The 21,503-nt window shown below is 52.4% G+C and overlaps 1 protein-coding gene across 1 annotated transcript; it reads right to left on the reverse strand.

The window, feature by feature from the left end:
• Nucleotides 1-12,421: 12,421 nt before the first annotated feature.
• On the reverse strand, nt 12,422-21,503 carry Dusp15 (dual specificity phosphatase 15). The gene is made up of 7 exons (XM_040746502.1): nt 21,117-21,503; nt 20,465-20,498; nt 18,882-18,964; nt 16,169-16,218; nt 15,268-15,342; nt 13,831-14,002; nt 12,422-13,004 (listed from the first exon to the last, which is right to left on the reverse strand). Exons 1-7 carry the CDS (start codon nt 21,135-21,137, stop codon nt 12,732-12,734), a joined length of 708 nt encoding a protein of 235 aa, XP_040602436.1. The 5' UTR covers nt 21,138-21,503; the 3' UTR covers nt 12,422-12,731.

Consider the following 21,503-nt stretch of genomic DNA (forward strand, 5'->3'; position numbering starts at 1 on the left):
AGCCTAGAAAGGCAAAAAGAGGTGGGCCCACCACACTGCCCTTCCCTCCTCTCTCACCGCCCCTGTCAAGTCTAAGGAGGCGGGCAAGAGAGGCCCGCAGTGTGTAGCTGCAGGATGGAGCAGCGAGAGCAGAGACAGGCTCTAACATTGAGTGGGGGGGGAGAGAGAGAGAGAGAGAGAGAGAGAGAGAGAGAGAGAGAGAGAGAGAGAGAGACACACACACACACACACACACACACACACACACACACGGTACAACCAGACATTCAGAGACAGACAGTAAGCATACAGAGAGAGTGCCAGTTGCAGTAGAGGAAAAGAATGAAGGAAGCTGGAGACAGAAGGACTGCAGAGACACAGGTATGACCAGAGGTGGAGCAGGGAGAAGGGTAACATCTAAGCAGCGTCCCTGTGGAGTGGGAAAGCCACAGAGGCTTCTCAAGTTCTGGTTTTTCCTCTTCTCTGCCACCTCCTCCCCACACCGTGGAGGCCGTGGGCCACACTATTCCACACCCTGGTTATTGGCCTGTGAACTCTGGAGGACTGAAACGACAGTAAGGACTTTGCTCAACACCGTTCCCCTGAGCCCTGGCGCCCTCTAGTGACTAGTGTCGGGAGGATAGCCTTCTGGGCTGAGCTCTCAACCTCCTCTGAAACGGAGCTGGCAAGTTGTCACTGTCCAGGCCATGGTGAGAATGCGGCAGGATCCATTAGAAGCTAGGACCCTGGGAGAGCCTAGTGCAGAGGAGGGCTTGGACGTCCTGTGAAACCAGACTCTCCTAACCTCAGCCTGGAGCTGGGGTACAGCAAGGACCAGGACAAAGTCAGCTCCCCCACCCTCCCAGTCAGTGGCCACCTGTTGTGGCTTGGCCAGCTCATCCACACTCACACCTCACACGAGCCTGCTGCAGAGATCTTCACAGATGAGGATCAGAGGCCCAGGTAGGTCACCTAGCTTCCTGAGGTTGCACATTTAGTGAATGATAAGCCTGGTTTTAAATCAGGTCTTGTGTAACTCCTCAGCACCATCGCATTTGTGAAGGCCAGGAGTGGGGACAGTCACAGGGCCTCAGCTGGAAACAGGATGTGAGCCCCAAACACCTAGGACCCTGCTGTTCTGCTCTGTCCTCCATGTCCAGCACCGAACTGGAGCACAGCAGCAGCTCAAACATTCCTGGGACGCAGTGGGCTTCGGTCCTCTGTCAAGTCATATCATTTTCTCCGCACTGAAGTGGCTTATTGGCTGGGGGTGTAGTTCAGTGGCAGAGCATACGATTAGTGTGCACGAGGCCCAGAATCTGATTCCCAGTATTAAAAAAAATAGAAAAAGAAACAGGCTCATTGATGTGTTATTTAAAGTGGTTTATTATGCTGGCATCCATAATCAGAATCCTATAAGCCACCTCACCCACAAGGCAGGGGGAGGACGAAGAGGACACCCTGCTTGTTGAAGAGGACACCTGCTTGTTGAAGAAGAGAACACCTGCTTGTTGAAGAAGAGGACATCCTGCTTGTTGAAGGGTCCCCTCTGTCCTTAGCAGTTCTCCTCTGGCTGTCTCTAAGGGGAGAAGCTGGCCTCTAGTCTTGGATTCTGCTTTAGAGTTGAGTTCATTTATCCAGTGACAGAGTCCCACAGGTACTGGTGCGTTAGCTACTGGTGTCCAAAGCCTAGGATTCGGGGCAAGTGTTCTGTTTGGGGAACAGCCCCCAATACCTCTGAAATGTAAGCGATAGGTGGGACAAAGGGCCTGAAAGCCAGAGCACCTGAGTGGTGGGCCTCTTTTCTGCTGGTTGACCCTACTGTAAACAGTTCTTAGCGACTAACTGGGAAGCAGTGCTTTAGACAAGCCAGAGGAGCTGTGTGGCAGGGTAAGGCTGGCTCTGAGGAACGAGCTGGAGTTACGCTGGACCACTGACAAGTCTTGTCCTACATCTGCCTCAAATTCAAGGGGCCTCCAGGTCAAGTTCCAGCTGACCCCTATTCCCAGATGCCAGTCACTTCCTGCATTCCAAGGCTCTAGCCTTAGGGTAGAGGGGGAAGGCTATCTTGAACTCCGATGTCCGGTGACCTGGGCAGAGGTCTCCACTGGTTCAGGGAGGGCAGGGTTAGGGTAAAGGACCCACCCCAAGTGGCGGACTGCTTTTAGTAGTTGTGAGGGAGGAAGCAGCTGACTTAGGGATGCTGCTGGGGGTGCTTGGCTAGGCATCCTGTGAGGCCTCAAGGCATAGGTGCTCCCAGCCGAGACTGACTCCTGTGGCAGCACCTGACCACGAGGCTACCCATTCCCCACATTCTGGGTTGGAGTCATGCTCATTCTTGAGTCATACAGACCAGAGAGTGGTAAGGTGTGGAGGCGGGGAGCTGGGAATAGGGGAAGCTAGGTCTAGGGACCATCAGTGAGAGGCCATTTGGAAGGGGTTGGAGAAGAGAGAGTGAGCCTCTCCTCTGGCCGGTCTGGAGGACCTGGGGACTCCTCACCAAAGCTGGTTTGTTATGTAGGCTTGGGGTGGCCGTCCTATAGGTGTGCCTGCAGCTCTGCGGGTTCAGAGACTATGAGAGTGGGGCAAAGAATCTGGCGTCTCACCTGACGCCCACTTTGTGTTCACATCCCACACCTACATCCCCTGTGTGCCTGGGCCCTGTGGTCACTTCCATGTCCCTGTCCCCACCTACTCCAGGGCTGTCTGCTCCGTGCTCCAGTGTCTATGTCCCTTGCCATCTACCCCTATATGATTACTCCAGGCCTTTGTGCCCATCCCCTGCCCATTGCTATTCACCGGTGCCTGTCTTGTGCCCTCTGCCCCTAATGCCCACTTTAAACATGTGCCCAAGTCCTGTGCTCTTCTCACTTCCAAGGACCAAAGCTGCCCTGCCTACGCCCCCTATATGCCCCAAATGAATCTGCCCCAAGCCCTGGTATCCACGTTCTTTCTCATCTTTGGTGCCTCTGTGTGGTGTCTCGTTTCCCAGCGATGGTCACTCTGAGATCACCTGCCTGTGGCGCTGTCCCCTGTCCGGGCCATTGTGCTGTGTCATGGGGCACACTGTGGGCGCTTGCGCGCTGTGTGGGGCCGGGAGCTGGCGGGTGCTCTCGCTCTCCCGTTGGGCCGCACCAGGGCGCCACCCATAGGAGCTCTCTGGGTTCTAGATGTCACAGCAGCAGCCATAGCACTCAGGTGCTCCACCGCAGGCTCCAGGATGAGATTTTGACAGTGGCTGTCACTGCACACGGTGCATCGTGCTGTAGAAGAGCTGTGTGTGCAGCCAGAAGTCTGCGGGAACAAGAGAGACAGGGGACTGGGGAGCCCTGGCCCGATATCCACAAAGCCCTCCTTCTTCGCCCTCCGACTCAGCAACATTGATAAATAAGTCTGGCAGTAGGAGTAACAGTAGATCACAGTGTGGTAGTCTGGGGACTCATTTGGTACAGTGCTCCTCTTGTGTGCATGAGGCTCTGGGTTCCGCCCCCAGAACCACAGACAAACCAGGTGAGGTCTCAACTCTATACAAAGACCTACAGGCAACTAAGGGATGCTGACAACCGGAGAAATAGTCTTCCACAGGGAAGAGCACACCAATTAACTATCCAGTACCAAATGATAAGCCCTGAAAACATATACATACAAGTATATATACCACCACCACCATCATCACCAACAGCAACAACAAGAAGGAAAAAAGAGGCATGAATTTCAAAGAGAACAAGAGGGGGTGCATGGGACCAGGCCTGGAGGGAGGAAAGGGAAGGAGGAAATGATGTAATTATAATCTTTAAAAAATCATTAAAAGGCCGGGCGTTGGTGGCGCGCGCCTTTAGTCCCAGCACTCAGGAGGCAGAGGCAGGCGGATCTCTGTGAGTTCAAGGCCGGGCTGGACTGATAGCCTCCAAAACAATACAGAGAAACCCTGTCTCATAAAAACATAAAAAAATCATTAAGAATAATAAAATAAACTTACATAAGAACCAGGTGTAATCCTAGTACATGAGAGGTGAAAGCAGAAGGATCAGAAGTTCAAGATCATCCTGTGCTACACAGCAAGTGCAGGCCAGCCTGGGCTCTACCAGTCCCTGTCTCAAAAAAACAAAACAAACTAAAACCAAAACAAAACAACAAACAAACAAACAACAAACCCAATGTCATGCTAAGGACATTGGGAGACAGAACCTGTGGCCTGGGATTCCAGGAGCTTATTTCAGCAGTGTTTTGGGTTTTTGTTCTTTTTATGTGTATTTGTGAGTGTGTGCCAAATCTGTGCAGGTGACCATGGAGGCCAGAAGAGCCCCTCAGATGCCCCAGAACTAAAGTTACAGGTGGTTGTGAGCCATGCCAGACATGGTGCTGGGAACCAAACTCCCACTCTCTAGAAGAGCCAGAGTGCTCTTGGCGACTGAGCAGGCAGCTGGCAGAGGTTTTAATGGTGGCAAATGCAGCAATAACAGCAACAATTCAGCAGCTGTCTTCCAGCAGGAGGGGCATCGTAGGTCTGCCCTGAAGGATCCGGTTAGGGTCTGGGCTCCTGCTGCTCGGTAGCTGTGACCTGCCAGTAACAAGCTGTGTGAACTCAGGATAGGATAGAAAGTGTTTGATGACCAAGCGGGGATAATGCTGTTTCTGTCATATAGAGCTGTGGGAGTGCATCAGCCAGTGTCTCAAACATTAGCCCTGTGTCTTTGGCCTGTTGGCAATGGGTGCTTTAACTAAGAGATGGAAGGGTAGCTGCTCCTGCCCTCAGGTCCTCTCCAGTGTGGCAGTTGGTCAGATGGGAGCGCCTTTAGTGTCCTTACCAGGGTTTCTGAACTTCTCAGAGGTTTCTGGGCCCCAAGGGCATATGGGGTTCTATGCCTGGTACCCTGGGAGGGAGGGTAAGTAGTCAAAAATCACTTCAGCCAGGCCCTCCAAATTCCAGATCCCTGCCAGAGAGGAAACAGGAGTTGGTGATGAGACTAAGCACTTACTGTGGCCAGGCAAAGGAATCTGGCATAGGGAGGCTTCTGGCACCCTGCAGAGACACTCCTTGTGTCGTGTGTGTGTGTGTGTGTGTGTGTGTGTGTGTGTGTGTGTAAGCTGAAGCTATGAAGCTATTCTGGGCATTGTAGAGGGCCAGCAGTGAAGATAGGGAGGGAGACCAAGGCCCAGAGAAGTTGCTAGGCTATCTCCACCTGAGCAGAGAGAGCACTGAGCAATCTGAAGACCAGCTAGGGCTAATGGAACCTGGGAGTTTCAGAACTTCAGACCCTTCTGGTTGGAGGGGACAGATTCAGATGCTGGGGAGAGATGTGCTAGAGCGAAGGATCTGGAGGATGATGGAGTTGGGGTCACAGGTAGATGAATGCTGAGGACACAGAATGGGAGATGAGGCCATAGCAACGAGTCACAGATGGTGGGACAGATGACAGAGAGGCATTCACAGGGATGATAGATAAGCAGGCAGAAAAAAGAGGCAAACAGACACGGAGAGGGACCAGTGAGGGATCTGGATCTCGAGAGGCAAGTGGGGCAGAGGGATGGACCTGTGGGCAGTAGGGGAGAGGTGGGTGTGGCTTGAGGCAGATAGAATGATGGAACTGGAGGTAGAGCCGGTACGTGGGTGATGTCCAGTTGGCTGCACTCTTGCATGTTGCAGAAGTCCATATTCTTGTTGAGGACACAGAGGAGCCATATCTTTCAGATAGATTCTTCCTCCTTGTCAGAACCTTCCAAGTGACTGTCCCTGGGCCTGAAGATGAGTGAGGGACTTGAAGAGGAATGGCCTGGATGGGGCTGGCATCATGACAGGGGTGAGGGACATCTTGACATCCTACCTCCTTTCTCTCTTCTTTCTCTCCTCCATTCCTTCTGACATCCATATTCTTGAGCTTCTACTATAATCTGGGAATTAGATGGGGACCCAAGACACACAACCCTCGTTCTCAAGGAACTTCCATGCAAATAGCTTCCAGCTGGTGGCTGTTATAACTAGCAAGGTGATGAGTGTAGGTGTTTTGAAGACAGGTGATGATCAATCTCTAGAATGCTCTGTTAAGTGCTTTGCATGTTGATTCTGGACATGAATAAAGGTTTCTCGACTTGAAAAAGCAGTAAGATAACAGGATATAAAATAGGAGTAGATTTGACGTATGCAGAACCATGAGGCCACATCTCTTCCAATTGCCAGGATGGATAGGGTGGTGTTTCCAGCAGCCAGCACCACAGACAATACCACTGGGAATTCCCTTAACCAAGCCCACATGTGCACAAAGCACCTAGCACAGACACTGGCACACAGTTACAGCCTACTTGTAACATTTACTCATGTTTGGAGGATCATCTAACTCGAAGGCAATTTGGGCTCAGGGCAGAGGATGCCTGCCACACAGCTAGAGCAACTGTCGTTTTCTTCACTGCTGTGGCCCCAGTGACTAAACTTGCCTGGCACAGAGGGTGCTCAGCCAGCATGTGTCGGATGAGTGAGCTGGACTTTAAGGGTGAGTAGAAGGTTGTGAGGTAGAGTGATGTTCCTGGACCAGCCCTGGCCAAGTCCTGCTGGTGTGGAGCAACATGGTGCATTCAGGGAATAGGGGGCATCCAGGAACAGCTGGGCATGTGTGTCTGGGGGGTGTGTTTAGCTGGTTCTCTTACTCAACATCGCTTTGTTGTAGGGAGTCTCTGTTAGGTTCCTGTGAGGTTCTGGTCAGCATTATCACCAACCCATCACTCCATACTCTTGTTTTGTGCTGATGTTTGGAATATGGCTGCATATAAACTGTGGATTCATTAACCAATGTTAACTCCTGCAAAAGCCTACCTAGTACAAGTTCACCTAGTGAGGTATGACATGGCCTTCCTGCATCAAAAGCACAAGACATCACGTCACACTATGCTCAGGGTCATTCTAGATAATGCAACCTCTCTCTCTCTCTCTCTCTCTCTGAAAATCATGTATTTAAATTGTGATCTTGCAATAGACACTTGTTTGTAGTATGAGAGCTAAAGTGAAGGTGGTGTTTATTTATTTATTTATGTTTGTTTTTTTGAGACAGGGTTTCTCTGTGGCTTTGGAGACTGTCCTGTAATTAGCTCTTGTAGACCAGACTGGTCTCAAACTCACAGAGATCTGCCTACCTCTGTTTCCCGAGTGATGAGATTAAAGGTGTGAGCCACCAACACCTGGATTCTTTATTTATGTGTAACTTACAGGTTTCAAATTCCTTGTCAAGAGCTGGGGTCTGGTGTATGCAGCTCAGGGATAACACCCATGTCTAGCATGCCCAAGGCTCTGGGTTCAACCCCCAACACCACCAGAATAAAAACCAGCCAGCCTAGTTTTTAACCATTATACACATGTCTAAAACTGGCATTTTGAAGAAGGAAGCATTTAGAAACTTTCCCAAACCTCTCCCATGAGACACGTTAACCAACTGCAAATCAAGCCCACCATCGCCCTAAAAACCCAGCTCCCCTCTCCTGACTTCTGTCCTTTTTGCTTGGTTTAAGGGTTACAAATACATTATAGGAATCAGGGAACTATGCAGATCCACACGGGAAGCCATGTGGTGGTGAGGGGAGAAGAGAGATTAAGGAGGAAGAGATAACTGAAGGCCGATCATGACTGTCCTTGAAGGTCACACTTCATCCACAGGTGCTGGGGCAGGGGGAGGGTTGAGCGAAGGTCGTGTGTGCCTTGGTGGGTGGAGAGGCAGGGGCTGATAGGCTGCCTCTAGAACACTCTTCCCCAAATAGCAGTATGTAGTTTAAGGGGCAGGCCATGGAACCTCCCACTTAACGCTTACAGGACTACATGCCAGGCTCTGAGCTCAACATCATCACCCTCAGGCTGTGGCCGGAGGAGATGACAGGTTCATTCTAGGATCATGGGGGAAAGCAGAGGGACAACTTGGGGGAAGCAGTGAGTTAGCGCTTAGCGAGTTAAGTCATTGGGTGCACCAGGGAAAGCTAGGTTAAGCAGAGGGAGGAAGCCATATAGGCAGAGGGAGGAAGCCAGATAGGCAGAGGGAGGAAGCCAGATAGGCAGAGGGAGCATCGTGAGGAAGCTCTGACGGTGAGATGGGAGGGAGGAAGCATTTAGAAACTGAAGGGAATCCAGTTGGAGAGGAGAGAGAGGCCAGAGATAAGGCCTGGGAGGGGTACTTGCTGTGGCTTCTGTGGCCAGGGTGAGGAAGGGACTACAGCATCTGAACAACGAGGAGCCAACGATGGCTCCAAAGAGGGGCAGCTTTTTCCATCCCATCACTACAAAGGACCTTCTGAGGCTGAGGGCTCGAGGGGATTGCTGAGGGTTAGAAGAAGTGGCCCTTCCCTGGCCGTGTGTGTGTGTGTGTGTGTGTGTGTGTGTGTGTGTGTGTGTGTGTGTGTGTGTGTGTGTGTCTATAGTGACCTAAAGAGAGATAGATGGGCAGGAGAAGCATGAAGGTCTTGGAACTAGGATGAGATTCTGAACAGCCAGTGAGAACATTTGGAGTAAGAAGGTGGGTGACCATGCTGGTGAAGGCTAGCATGCCTCCTTCTTTGAACTTGGCGGCTAGTGACAGTGTTAGCAGGAGGGACAGAAGCCAGATGGAATGGGGACTAAAGAAGTTGGGAGGGAGGAGTTAATAGGGGACACTGTCTAAGTGTCTCAGGACTGGGGAGCTGGAGATGATCTGGGTATTGGTGGTGATGACAGTGCACGTGGATGCTTGTGATTGGGGGAGGGGATTTCAGAGAGTTTTAACTGCCCCTTCAAAGCAGCTAATTTCAGAGAGTTTGTGATGCCTGAGCAAGAGGCATCCCTACAGGAGGTCCCTGAAAAGATGGCTCTCAAGATGCTGAGGTTAGCCGTTTTGGGGTGAGAGTTCCAAGAGGGAGTGCCTTCTGTTTCTCTGTGTGGTGGGAGAGGCCCCCACAGGATGGAGGACTCAGGCTGCTGTTATTTTAAGAGGGTGTGGATAGCTCTCCTGTATATATTGGGGAACACTACATCCAACCTCGAGGCCACGTGGATGGTCCAAGGTCACGGCTTATGGGCGAGCGCCCATGCTTCAGCAGAGCACTGAGGGTTTGTGAGTTCATGGCCGCCTGGCCAGACTTTTACAGGACTCTTACCCAGAAAACCTCCACACCCTACTGAGTTTGGTGGGTAACCCTGCTGAGCTGTGGCCTTCCAGGGTGTGCAGAAGAGGGTCTTGCCCACATCCTCCCAGCACAACCCTTCCTAGCATCAACCTTCTATCCACACCACCAACCAGAGGATCCCCAGTTCCCGCCATAGATTTCCCATGGACAGAATCTTTCCTAGGCAAAATGCTAGGGATGGTGCACTGGCTGTGTGAGCATGGGGGAATTAATTACCAGGTCGTCTGGATGAAATACAGACCCCAAGGCCCTTTCCTTTCTCCACTCTAGGTAGCCAACTGTCCTGGAGCTTGAGGGACAAGAACAAGCGACAGGGGTGGGGGTTTGGGGGTGGGGCTCTGGCCAGAATTCTGTGGGTAGAGGAAGTTTCCAGCAAAGGAGCAATCTTGCTCCACCCCAGCACCTAGCCTCTGCTTCTCTTAGCCCACCTATTTTTGTTTCCTTTTTCTGGGACATCTTGCTTTGTTACACACTGGTCTCTGATTCCTGAACTCCGGAATCCTCCAGTCTCATCACCCCCTACATAGTGGGGCCACACCAGCGTCAGCTGTCAGTTTTTCCTCAGGGCCTGGATTGTGGAAGTTGGAAAGACAAAGTGCTTCTCAAGCTTATTCCCATAACAGGAGGCGATGGCTGGCTTCAAAGGCACACAGGTGACCTCCATGCAACCTTAGAGAGGCCCAGGGACCGGGATGCTAGCCAGCTTCCCTCTCTCATTCCCATGCAGGCACTCCATGGATTGTATTCATCCCTTCACATTTTGGAATTGCTCATCCTCCTGCTGGCCTGGCTGAATCTTTCCCCAGCGGGTCTTGGGGACTTTAATAACTTACACTTACGTTAAGAAGCTCCGTGGTACCATCAGGGGTAGCTAAGATCCAAAGCCCTGTGTCTGTGCCCCCTTGTCACCTCCTAAGAACTACATCTAGAATTTACAGGTTCTTGGTGGGGTCCAAGATCCGCTGAAATTGAATGTGAACATTTTCACACTGATATATTTTTAGGGGGAGGTTGAAACAGAGTCTCACTCTCCCAGGCTAGTTTTGTTTTGTTTTTCGAGACAGGGTTTCCCTGTGTAGTTTTGAAGCCTGTCCTGGAACTACCTCTTGTATATCAGGCTGGTCTTGAACTTGATCCACCTGCCTCTGCCTCCCAAGTGCTGGGATTACAGGTGTGTGCCACCACCACCCGGCTCCCAGGCTAGTTTTGAATAAAAATCCTTCTGCTTCTGCCTCCTGAGTGTTGGATTGTAGACATGCACTACACACCTGGTACTAGAATTTGTCTTTTATTATCAAGAAATACTTGCAATATGAAAGATGTTGGGTAGCTCAGGCTGACGCAACCCTTGTGTGTGTGGCGGAACTGAGGCTTTGAAGGGAAAGACATTCCTAGTGCAGTGGCCAGTGCAGCATGGACAGAGGGGGGGGGCGGGAGTGAGGTCTCCCTTCACAAGCACCTGTGGGAGTCTGTTCGTGCTCCCTCCTCTGTGTCCCACATGCCAGCAGCTGTCCCATGACACTTATGCAGCCACAGTCCACTGCAGGCCTGTGAACTACAGAGGGGCACAGAGCATTTCCTGTGATTAACGTGAGACATAATTAACTGCCCTTTTATATTGGTGAGAGCTTGGTTCCAGGACCCAACTGAATGCCAAAATGCATAGCAAATCCCTTAAAACGAATGGCGGACTATTTACACAGAACCTGCAAGAATCCTCCCACATACTGTGAACTATCTCTAAATACGTAGAATGCCTAATCCGAAGCAAATGCTAGGTGGCTATTAGATTGCTTAGGGAATAATGGCAAGGAAAAAAGTCTGTAGCTGTTTAGTATTGGTGGGATATTTTTTCCAACTATACTCCAACCAGTGCTAGAGTTTAGAAGCCAACCTGAGGTGTCCTGTCCATCCAAGCAGCCTCCTATGTGTCAGAGGAGCCCTTCATATTTCCAGATCACAGAGGGTAAATAATGAAGAGAATGGGGTCTACAGCCATGCTGTCTGATTCACGCCCTAGCACTATCCCTTTTTCATGACCTGGGGCACCAGCCTCCATTTCCTCCTCTGATAAATGGGGCACCTGTTAGGGTGGAGTGAGGATCAGCTGAGCTGCAGTATTTAGGACGATTGCCGTCCTCAGCGGAGAGCCCTGCGCTGCTGAGGCAATGTGTAGAGGTGACACTCCTGTCAGGGAGCCTCGGAAGGGCCTGGAACACTATAGCAAAGGGCCTGGTTTTGTCTGTGGATGATGGGAATGACATTGTCTCAAACAGAAGGGCTAGAAAACGGGTGAATTGTGGTGCCACTGGCCAATTAGGAGGATGTAGGCTCGCTGTCCTCTGGGGACGCCCCCTGCTTTTCTCTTCACACTGTCCTAACTCAGGGCCTTTTCCTGTAACCACTCCTTCAATTTGGGATTCCCACTTGCCCTTCCCCCTCCTGTCAGGTGGCAAGATGGTCCCCTCCCTTACCCCTTCTGTCTTCCCCTAGAATGTCGTGGTGCACTGACAGAGGTTTGCTCCCTGTAGCAGCCCCGGGGCCCAGCACAGAGCCCGGCACACTGTATGCTCAATGCACACTTGAGTGGATGAGGAGTTGGGGGTGGTGTTGGTAGCTCACCATTACTTCAGCTCAGTGCTGGGGGCTGTGCCTCCCCATCAGCCGTGAAACCACAAAAGTCTGAGTGATAGCAACTTCTGATCCTTCAGGTAATCAGCTCCTGTGACACTCCCTCCTCTGTTCATCCACAGGGTTACTTCCTGCTTTATTGGATGTCCTGTCACCCCCCTGCATCCCATTGGTGCTGGTCTTCCTCTTCAGGAACCTCCACACCGGGAGTTACTTCCTACCTGCTGTCACACTGCTCTAGCTGTGTGTGCTTGGGCCAGCTGCCAGGCCTCTCTGTGCCTTGTGTTCTCCCTGAGTATAAAACCATCTCAGACAGTGAAAGATGATGTGAAGGCAACACCACTGACTGGAGCACACTGGCCAGTTATTTGTGTACAGAGGAGGAGGGGGAACCGGAGAAGAGGAAGGGGACTCAGAGAGATGATGGGCCAAAAAAAAAAAAAAAAAAAAAAAAAAAAAAGCTCAGGGACGGTGTCAGGAGTCCAGTGCTCTCTGGGAGAGATGGGGGTTGGCGGAAGGGCGGCACAGAGGGCATGCTTTGGAATTCAGCTCTGCACACTGATGGAGAACGGCGCTTCCCCCAGGCCCCTGAAAGCTGTCCCCCCGGCCCCCCCCCCGCCTCCTGCAGGCTGCAGAACCCAGGCTCTGTGGAATGACCAGAGGCACCGGGCCAGGAAAAGTTCGCGTCTCTTTAATCTCCTCTAGGCTGGTCCGCCCCACCCGACCCTCTCTCCTGCTCACAGCCTGTTGGAGTGGAGGCCTGTCGGGGTGGAGGCGTAGGACCCCTCCCCCGGGCCAAAGAACTAAGGCACCAGGTGGCTTGAAGCAGGCCGGCGGAACACGGACTCACAGAGGGGAAACTGAGGACGGACGCAGACAAACGTGGTGGGCATTGGGCATTGGCGAGGTTCCCACGGGTTCTGGGTGCACCCCGGATGCGGGAAGCCCCGGCCTCCCGCGATGGGCTGTGGCGTCCTGACGGACGCTCATTTGCCGCCCTTGCGCGACAGGCACCGCGGAAGACAGGAGAAAGTCTGCTTGACGCGCGCTAGCAGCGGCAGCGGCCGGTGGACATCCCGCGGCGGTCGCTGCACCAGGCGCTGCAGGGTCCCCTCGGAGGCGGCAGAGGACGCTGTGACCGACGTGGCGGAGGTCGCCGAACCCTGGCGACAGCGCCTGCAGAGAGGCAGCAGCGTGCGCAATTCCTCCTCGTCTCGGAACGGGCTCTCCCCGAAGCGCTCCTCCAGCTGCCGGCGAAGCTGGGGAGGGGAGGGGGAGGGGAACGCAGGTGTAGCGGCCACCAGTTTGCCACCTTCGCCCCGGCGCTCTGCCCACACGTTGCTCTTCTAAGCTTCCTCTGTCTTCATTCTAAGACTTTCTTACACTCACGGAGGCGCCTAGCCTTACCTTTGAGGTTCTAACCTCTCCCTAAACTCCACTTATCCTTCCAGACTTGCCTCCTGCAAACCGCATTAAACCACTCCCCTTAAGCGTCTGTCCCCATCCATGGACTCAAAGCCACCGCACACCCAGGGTCTCTTCCTTGTCGGCTCTTGGCCTAGGGCAGCCCTGGAGTCCCTTGTTCTACCTTCTGAGTACCTTCCAGCCCCTCCATTCCTTTCTCTCTCTCCCATTCCTAGTTGGCTATGTGATCTCAAGCTGATATTTCCATGTGCTGTCTCCCCAGAAGTAAGAGAAGGGACTCCTTTGGCCCCAGAAAGACTCTGGGTGGAATAGGACACAGGCCTCAAGTGGACAAACTCTGGACTGCCTTGGGCTGAGGATACCTGTGTTGGCCACAGTCTAGTCTATAAACATCTGAACTCTCAGATTTAAAAAGACAAACAAAATGAAACCTGAAAACCCAGGCCAAGTGTGCTGCTATGGTGCATTCCCAGTGTTTGGGAGTCTGAGGCAGGAGGATTGTGAGTTTGTGAACAAGTGAGAATGGAGGGAGGGGAGAGGCACGGGTGAATCACCTCCAATGGATGGTAAGGTCAAGGATGCTTCCCAGCCCTGCACGGGTGAATCACCTCCAGTGGACGGTAAGGTCAAGGATTCTTCCCAGCCCTGCACAGCCCCTACCTTCTGGGAGTTTCCCCAGCCAAACTCCTCAAGTTGCTGCCTAAAGCCTGGGTTTGGGTTGGCGATGGGCCTGGTGGCCTTGATGGCTTCAAGTACTTCCTGCCAGCTTAGTCCAGTCACCGTCATCACATAGGCAACCACGATGGTGGTACTTCGAGATATACCTGCAAAGCTGGATCCCAGAGCACCCCCAGACTTCAGGAAAGCCCCACTCCCTTCCATATGCCCCCCCTGCCAGGGCCCTTGTCTCCCTGGAGCTTCCCATGCTTGCTCCTTCAACTCCAACCATTGGGAGCCTGCCTGGCTCCAGCTCTAAGATTTGGCTTTGACATCTCCCTTCCCTTTGACCAATACTCCCCCCCCCCACACCAAGGGACAGGCTGAAACATCATACATACATTCAACAAACTTCCCCAATCCTGTTTTCTTTCAGGCACTGGGATATGATAAGGAATAAAACCCATGGCCTCTGCTGCCCTGGAGCTTACAGTATAGTTTGGAGAAAAAGCCCCTAACCAAAGCAGCAATTTCAGATACTGCTAATCGCCTGAAGACAGGATGAGTCTGGGGCTTGAAGAGCCACATAAATAGAGAGGTTTCTTCAGAGGGGGCAGGAGAGGTGTAGGGGAGAGTCTCCCTAGGAAGTGACATCAAGCCAAGTCTTGAAAGATAGGGTTAGACAAGAATGTCGTGGGGCTGGGGTAACGGGTGAGTTGTGGAGTGCTTGTTCAGTGTGTATGAGGTTGAGTTCAATTGCCCACACCATGAGATAAAACAGAACAAAACATTGTAAGTAGTTTGTACAACAATCACAAGATAGAAGGTAGGCCGTGGATTTGAAGATGGAGAGGTTAGAATGGCTGAATATAAGAAAAGCTAGCCCCGCTCCCTCTTCTGAGAAAGCGTTTCTCCCTGGCTGTCCTGGAACTCACTCTTAGACCAGGCTGGCCTCGAACTCACAGAGATCTATCTGTCCTCCGTCTTCCAGGTGCTGGAATTAAAGGCATGCACCACCACTATCTGGCTGGAGAGCTAGGTCTTAAGAGAGCTAGTCCCTAGGCTCCAGCCAGAGCCCTTGGTGAGATGTCATGGTATCCTTTGGGCCAGGGACACTGGAGAAGACTCAGTCCAAAGTCCTAGTCATGCACTCCTGCCTCAAAGTAAAGAGAAGTGAGGCTAGAAGGAACGGGTTACTATGCGGCCCCACCTAGTGCCCACAATAGCCCGGCCAGCATGGCATTCATTCCGTCACGTTATAAAGAAACTGAGTGTCAGAGAAACGCAGCTACTGGGCTGTGGCCATCCGGCTGCCAGGAGTGATGAAGCTCTGAATGGTCTGTCCCGATGAGTCATGGACTGCCATTGCTGTGACAGTCTGGAGGGGACCTGCCCCACAGGATAGGCATGCGTGCGGGGAGGACACCCTGCGGAACTCACCAGTGTACAAGGCAGTTACCCCCGTTGAGGCGGCAACTGTGGATAAAGCTGATGCATTCTTTGAAGTGCTTTTTGCTAGAGAAGAGAGCAACAGGGAAAGGAGTTGGGGGCAGGACTCGCAGGAGCTGCCTCCTCCTCACTTACAGACACCAAGGACAGGGAACCCTAGGTCCTCGGTGCAGCCAGCATGTACAACAAATAGAGAGACTGCTCCGGAAGGAGGCAGCACAGCAGGCAGGAGGAGAGGCTGGCCCCACCATTAGGTAGGTGCCTCTCCAGTAGGTGTGAGGAACAAGCTTCCGCTATGGGTGTATTCTGGTCGTTCAAGGACATGGGTGTGGGGAGAGCGAGGTGCCATTTCTCTGGGGTTTGCAACCGGAGGATCTGGAACACAGTTAGCTGTGGGCTGGGAGAAGAGCCCCAAAAGGCCAGGCTTCAATTTGAGTCCATTCTTAGCTTGAGATATCGGAGCTAATAAACCAAACAAAATCCCCATTTTCCAGAGTCCCTGACATTACCAGGTCCAGTCCTACATCCTCAACTCGGGTCAGCTCATTTTTGCAAACCTCGACTCATCACATCCTGCCATTATGTAACTGAAGCTCAGAGAGGACAAGTGATTTTGCCAAGGTCACACAGCAGTAAATGGCACAGCCTGACTGTGAACCAGGTGTCCTAACTGCAAGCCAGGATGCAGGTTAAGTCTGACCCTCAAATCTGCTGTGCACCTGGTCCCAAGAGACAGGACACTGTCTCTACATCACAGGAGAGGAAGGCATGATGGAAACAGACTCAGTCTGGGTTCCCTCTGACAGCCTTCTGGCCTGAATACTCTATGCCCTCACCCCCCACCCCAGGGGGCAGCTGTCCATCAGCCGTTGGCCCATCCAGGGGAACTTACATGGGCACCTCAGGAGCATCGGCCACTGAGACTCGAAGGTACTTGATATCCTGCAGGGATGAAACACATACTCAGATGGTGGGGCCTTGCCTGCACCCCTCCTCCAGCCTGAGCTGCCAAGGCCAGTGTGATCCCAGCCCATTCCTGCCCCTCTTTGGGCCACCATTGTTTTCTTGTCCACAGAGAGCAGGTACTATCTGTGTGGACCTGCCAGCTCTCTCTGTGAAGATGGTGTCCTCACCCACAGGGGACGTGGACATAAGAACATGGAAGCTGCCTCTTCAAGGACTTGCCTCCAGGCAGGGATTGCAAAGTTACCCAGTGAAAAGGGCAGAGCTCATTTGTCTTGAAGAGTATGAACTACGAAAAGAACAGTCAGGCATAGTGACCACACACTTGTAATCCTAGCACTCAGGAGGCTGAGGCAGGATGATTAGGAGTTAGAGGCTGGCCCAGGCTACCACAGTAAGTCCTGTCTCAAAAGACAAACAAACAACACACACCCAGCAGCAGTAGCTTCATGAACTGGTTCGATAGGCTTTGCTTCCTGCTGAAGATCAACACAAGGGTATTAAGGCTATTTCTGTCCATGTCCCAAATCCTTCACTGCCATTTCGCAAAGATTTTGCTCAATGCTTTGTTACTTCACACAGGCCTTTCCAGGTGCCTTGTCTGCTGCTGGCTGTGACTCCTAAAGGACACAGGACCTGTCCTCTTATGTCCAGAGAGACTTGTCATATCTCTTTCTAACACTTCCAAGGTCATGGAATTCCACGTTGTTTGCAAGGTCTGCAGTTTCACTTTCCAGTGTGTTTGGCTGTGGGTTTGCCTGGTAGCATCAAACCCCGCCTGCAGAATTCCGTGGTGGAAGGGGCAGCTGTTGGTGAGGTGTTGGGGCAGGGCTCTTTTCCTAAGCACTCGTTTCTTTAATAAACACATTAATAACTTGGAAAGCCTGCCTGTGCAATCTGTTCAGACTACATACTCTAGTGCTCTAGAATGAGGCTGCCCTAGAATGCAAAATCAGATTGCACTGGCCTGGAAATTTCTTCATAGACAATCAAAGTCATAGATTATTGTCAGATGCACTTAGAGATCATTAAACTTGATAGGCAAGCAAACAAACAAGCCCAAGGCCCAGAAAGGGTGAAAGACACTGTCCAAGGTCATCCCAGCAAGTTTGGGGGTGGATTCTGTCTTTTTTTTTTAACTTATAAGATCGATTTTATGTGTATGAGTGTTCTGCTTGCATGCATGTATGTGTGTGGTTTGTGTGTCCAGTGCCCATCAGATCTCTCTGGAACTGGAGTTTACAGTGTGAGCTGCCATGTGGGTGCTGGGAACCAAGTTTTGGTCTTTTACAAGAATAAGTGCTCTTAACCACTGAGCCATCTCTCTAGCACCCTGGAGCCTGTTTTTTGTTTTTTAATTCTCAGATCTCCAGAGCCTATTCAACTTACCATGCCTTCTCTGTAATTGATGTAGTAGACACAGCCTCTAAGACAAAGGACTGTTTTTATGGGAGTGTGTTTGTGTGTGTGTGTGTGTGTGTGTGTGTGTACCTATGAATGCACATATGTATGTATGGAGGGATGACTATATATATTGTGTGTATGCATGCTGAGGTCAGGTGTCCATTCTGTCACCCTCTGCCTTACTCTCCCCAGACAGACAGTCTCACAGAACCTGGAGATGTTTTCAGCCAGGTTGACAGCCAGCTGTCCCCAGAGATTCTCCGACCTCCACCTCCTCTACCTAGAGCGCCACAGTTATAAGCACATATGGGCATGCTTGGCTTTTATATGGGAGCTGGGGATCTGTAAAACGTGCTCTTAGACACCAAGCCTTCTCCCTAGCCTGGGATAAGAGTATTAAAAACCAAATGTATCTTTTTTTTCAGTTATACTTTGTTGAGCATCTATATGGGACTGAAGAAACTCAGTCAAGTCAGTACTATTGTAACATTTCCATTTAGTAGATGGTGACTGGGCTCAGCTTGTCTTGGGTCCAGGGTCACAAAGAGAATAAATGGCTCCCTGACTCCAGGACCAGTTGTGTTATTTTTTTCTTTTGGGTCCTAATACCCTCATCTCTTCCTTAGGATTCCTTGAGAGCAGAAGCAATCATCCAACGAGACTATGTGTTACAACATGCAGAAATGTCTTCCATATCTGGCAGACCCCCCTGTACCCCCACAACAGCTCTCTGGGGCACTCGGGATCAAAGGCCCCAAGGAGCTGACATCACGGCCCAAGGTTACACACCAAGACACAGAACCTGGGATCTTTTGTCTGCATTGCTTTAACTCTTGGCAATTGGAAGAATGCCCAGGTAGGTGCAAAAAGGATTGCTATGAGACCTGCATTAAGGTCTTAATAGTAAGGATCCACATGAGATCTCCAGGGTCAGATGGCCTATGTTCAGATCCTAGTTGGCCAGTTTCTTCACTGTATGGCCTTATGTGAGTTCGTTTACCTCTGAGGCCTCAGTTGCCAAGCAGGAATGATAAAACATTTCAGTGAGGCTGGATGAGTCAGCTGGGGTCAAGATGACAGTTCAAGGACTGTGGCTCAAGAACAGAGCATTTTCCTAGCATGCTTGACACCCTGGGCTCAATTTCCAGTACTAGACAGTAGGGATGGGGTGGGGAGCAGCCCTGGACCTACGGTCTTCCCTCCCCACCTATCAGCCTGGAATGGACAGCTTGGAGTACCTGCAGCAGAGGCTGGGGTGATTCATGGATAGACACGATATGTGTGATCTTATTCCGGCCCAACTGATCCTGGTCTTTGGAGTCTGAAAGAAACAGGATGCTTGAGCCAAACTGGCAGGTGTGACTAATTTATTCCCAACGGCCGAGCGCAGAGAAAGCCAGTGCCCAGCTTGCCTCCTCACCCCTACCTTCCAGCGTGGCCCACCCTCTGCTGGCTTGCTGTCCCTTTCCCACGTCTGGGGTACCCATCAGAGACAGGCTGGTGTGCCCCAGGCTTACGCTGTTCGTCCCATCCCGGACACCTGTCTCCCTAGCTCATCCTTGGGCTCAGAAAGTCTACTTCTAGGAATCTGGAAAACTCTATAGGCCGAAGTTCTCTGCAGCACTGTTTATTGCAGAAACAGCTGAATGTTTGGAACAACCCAATGTCCACCACAAAGGGACAGAACAAAAAGTATAGTACAACTGTATTTTAGACTCCTGTGCAGCAATTAAAGTGATCCCTATGAGCTGATAGAGGAGGATGTCCACAATATGTGTTTTAAGTGGGACATGCTACTTCCTGAACAGCATGCAGAGGGAGGTTCCATTTGTTTTAAATATTACATCTGTATCTACAATATATGACAAAACACCCAGGACTACACCCCGTAGGACTGTCAATGGTCATCTCTGGGGAGTGAGATGTACCAGCACATACCTTTTATAACCATGATAAATAATGCATAGTCCTTCTTATTTCCATATACCTATTTCCTCATTCAACAAATGCTCCCCATATGCCTGCCATGTGACAGCTTTGGCTGGGCACTAAGTCTGGGGTCAGCTTCATGCCTCTTGTCCTTGTGGAACTAACATAGACCTAAGCTGAATCCTCTCAGAAATCAATGGTAGGAGCTGCAGAGGAGGCTCTCAGCGAGGAAGGAGCCAGGGCTGTGGGGTGGGTCACCTGAGTCTTCTCTGACTTTTCCGCCTTGGGTCCCACACCTCGCCTGTCTCAGCCCATTTTCCACCACAAAGTCAAAGGTCTATGTCCCACCTGGCTCCCTACCTCCAGCCTGTGAAGGTACGGATGGGGAGGGCACTGCCTCTCCCCCATGGAAGGTTGTGAAAGGGATAGAGAGAGACAGTGGCAGAAACCCGCAGGCTGGCCACCCCCTACTTGAGGTCGCCTGGTGGTTCCACTCAGGACTGTGCTTAGGGGAGCCGGTCCAGCTTCCTCTTCAGAGGAGAAGAATCCCCGAGAGAAGCCATATCCCCCAGCAGACCTCAACAGAAACCTTATGGAAGAGCCCTTGGGGGCTGGTGGGCCTTATGAGGGGGGGCGTGAGGCTCAGACCCTGAGCCCTTTGTGGTGACCCGTGGGGAAGGCTGAGTTGGGAGGCCATGCCAGTGATCTTCCAGCCTGCCCTTGCATCCCCTACTCCTCCATGGGTTCCTTCTCCTCCCAGCCCGGCTTCCTTCCCTCCCCCACACTCCATTCTTGAAAGCATCTAAGTTGTATGGGCCTGAGTGTGACTAGTGGACGCAGGCCGGGGATAGGCAGAGTGCCGTGGTCTTGGGACAGAGTGGAAAGTGCTCACCAATGAAGTTTCCAAGGTAGAGTCCAGGAAGTACCTGGAGGGAGGACAGCAAGGAGTCAGGGGGCAGGCTGCACCCCTTCCCACCCATGGTAGCTGGGGCCTGCAGCTCTTCTCAGTTGGTGATGGGACCTCAGGAAGCCACCTCCCTGTTAGGTCTGGGTGCTGCGTGAGAGGGGTCTGGGGCTCTGGCGAGGATGTAAGAACAGGCGATCAAATTAACCACAGGAGGGCCCGAGGAGCTCAGCCTGGGGCCAGGTAGGAGAGGAGGGATGGGTGGAAAGTCCCAGGCGGAGATCAGGAAGGGACAACCTAGTGGGTCCCGGATAGAGGGGCCTGAGGCGGGCACAGGTGGAAGGCCATGCGGAGCAGAGATGGGAGAATAGAGACACCAGAGTCCAGGAATCTCAGACTCACACAGACACAGGGAGGCAGAGGGGAAAAAGGCTCTCCGGGAGAGGCCAGCAAGAGTCAGAGTCGTGCAGAGGACAGACGGGCACGGGCAAAGAGAGAAAGGCAGATGCAGTCTCGGAGTGCAGCGTGACAGAGATGTGGGAGCGGAAGGTCAGCGACCCGTCCAGGGCCAAGCCACGGGGCAGGGACGGCCGGGAGCGGCGGGGCAGGGACGGCCGGGAGCGGCGGGGGTTCCCCCTACCTTGGTCATGCCATTCCCCATGATCCCGAGGCTGGGTGGCTGGGCGCACCCCCAGCTCGGCGCCTGGAAAGCGCTGGGTTCACAGCTGCCCGGTTGGCCCAGGCCCAGAGCCTGAAGCCTGACTGGGATCCAGGGACCCGGCGCCCACGGCCCTACCCAGCCCTGTCCAGCCTCCGCCGCCGCCGCCGCCGCCACCTGCCAACGCTAGACCACAGAGGGAAGTGATGGAGCCGCCGCCGCCGCCGCTGCCACCGCCTCAGGCTCCTCCTATCCCTTCGGTCATGTGGGGCCCCCCTCCCCCGTGGTCGTGGCGGGGGGCCGGACAAAGCCCCAGTGTGCGGGGCCCACGGTCCGCGGGACAACGGCAGCTTGTTGCGGCCGCGTGGG

Source organism: Mesocricetus auratus, unplaced genomic scaffold (assembly GCF_017639785.1).
Source record: "Mesocricetus auratus isolate SY011 unplaced genomic scaffold, BCM_Maur_2.0 Super-Scaffold_100004, whole genome shotgun sequence".
NCBI classification, from domain to species: Eukaryota; Metazoa; Chordata; class Mammalia; order Rodentia; family Cricetidae; genus Mesocricetus; species Mesocricetus auratus.

Coding starts and splice junctions, on each gene's coding strand:
- Dusp15 (XM_040746502.1), bottom strand. CDS start 21,137: ATGGGGAATGGCATGACCAAG. Junction 15,343..16,168: donor GATGCTCCTGAGGTGCCCAT/GTAAGTTCCCCT, acceptor TCTCTTCTCTAG/CAAAAAGCACTTCAAAGAAT. Junction 13,005..13,830: donor GCTGGGGAAACTCCCAGAAG/GTAGGGGCTGTG, acceptor TCCCCTCCCCAG/CTTCGCCGGCAGCTGGAGGA.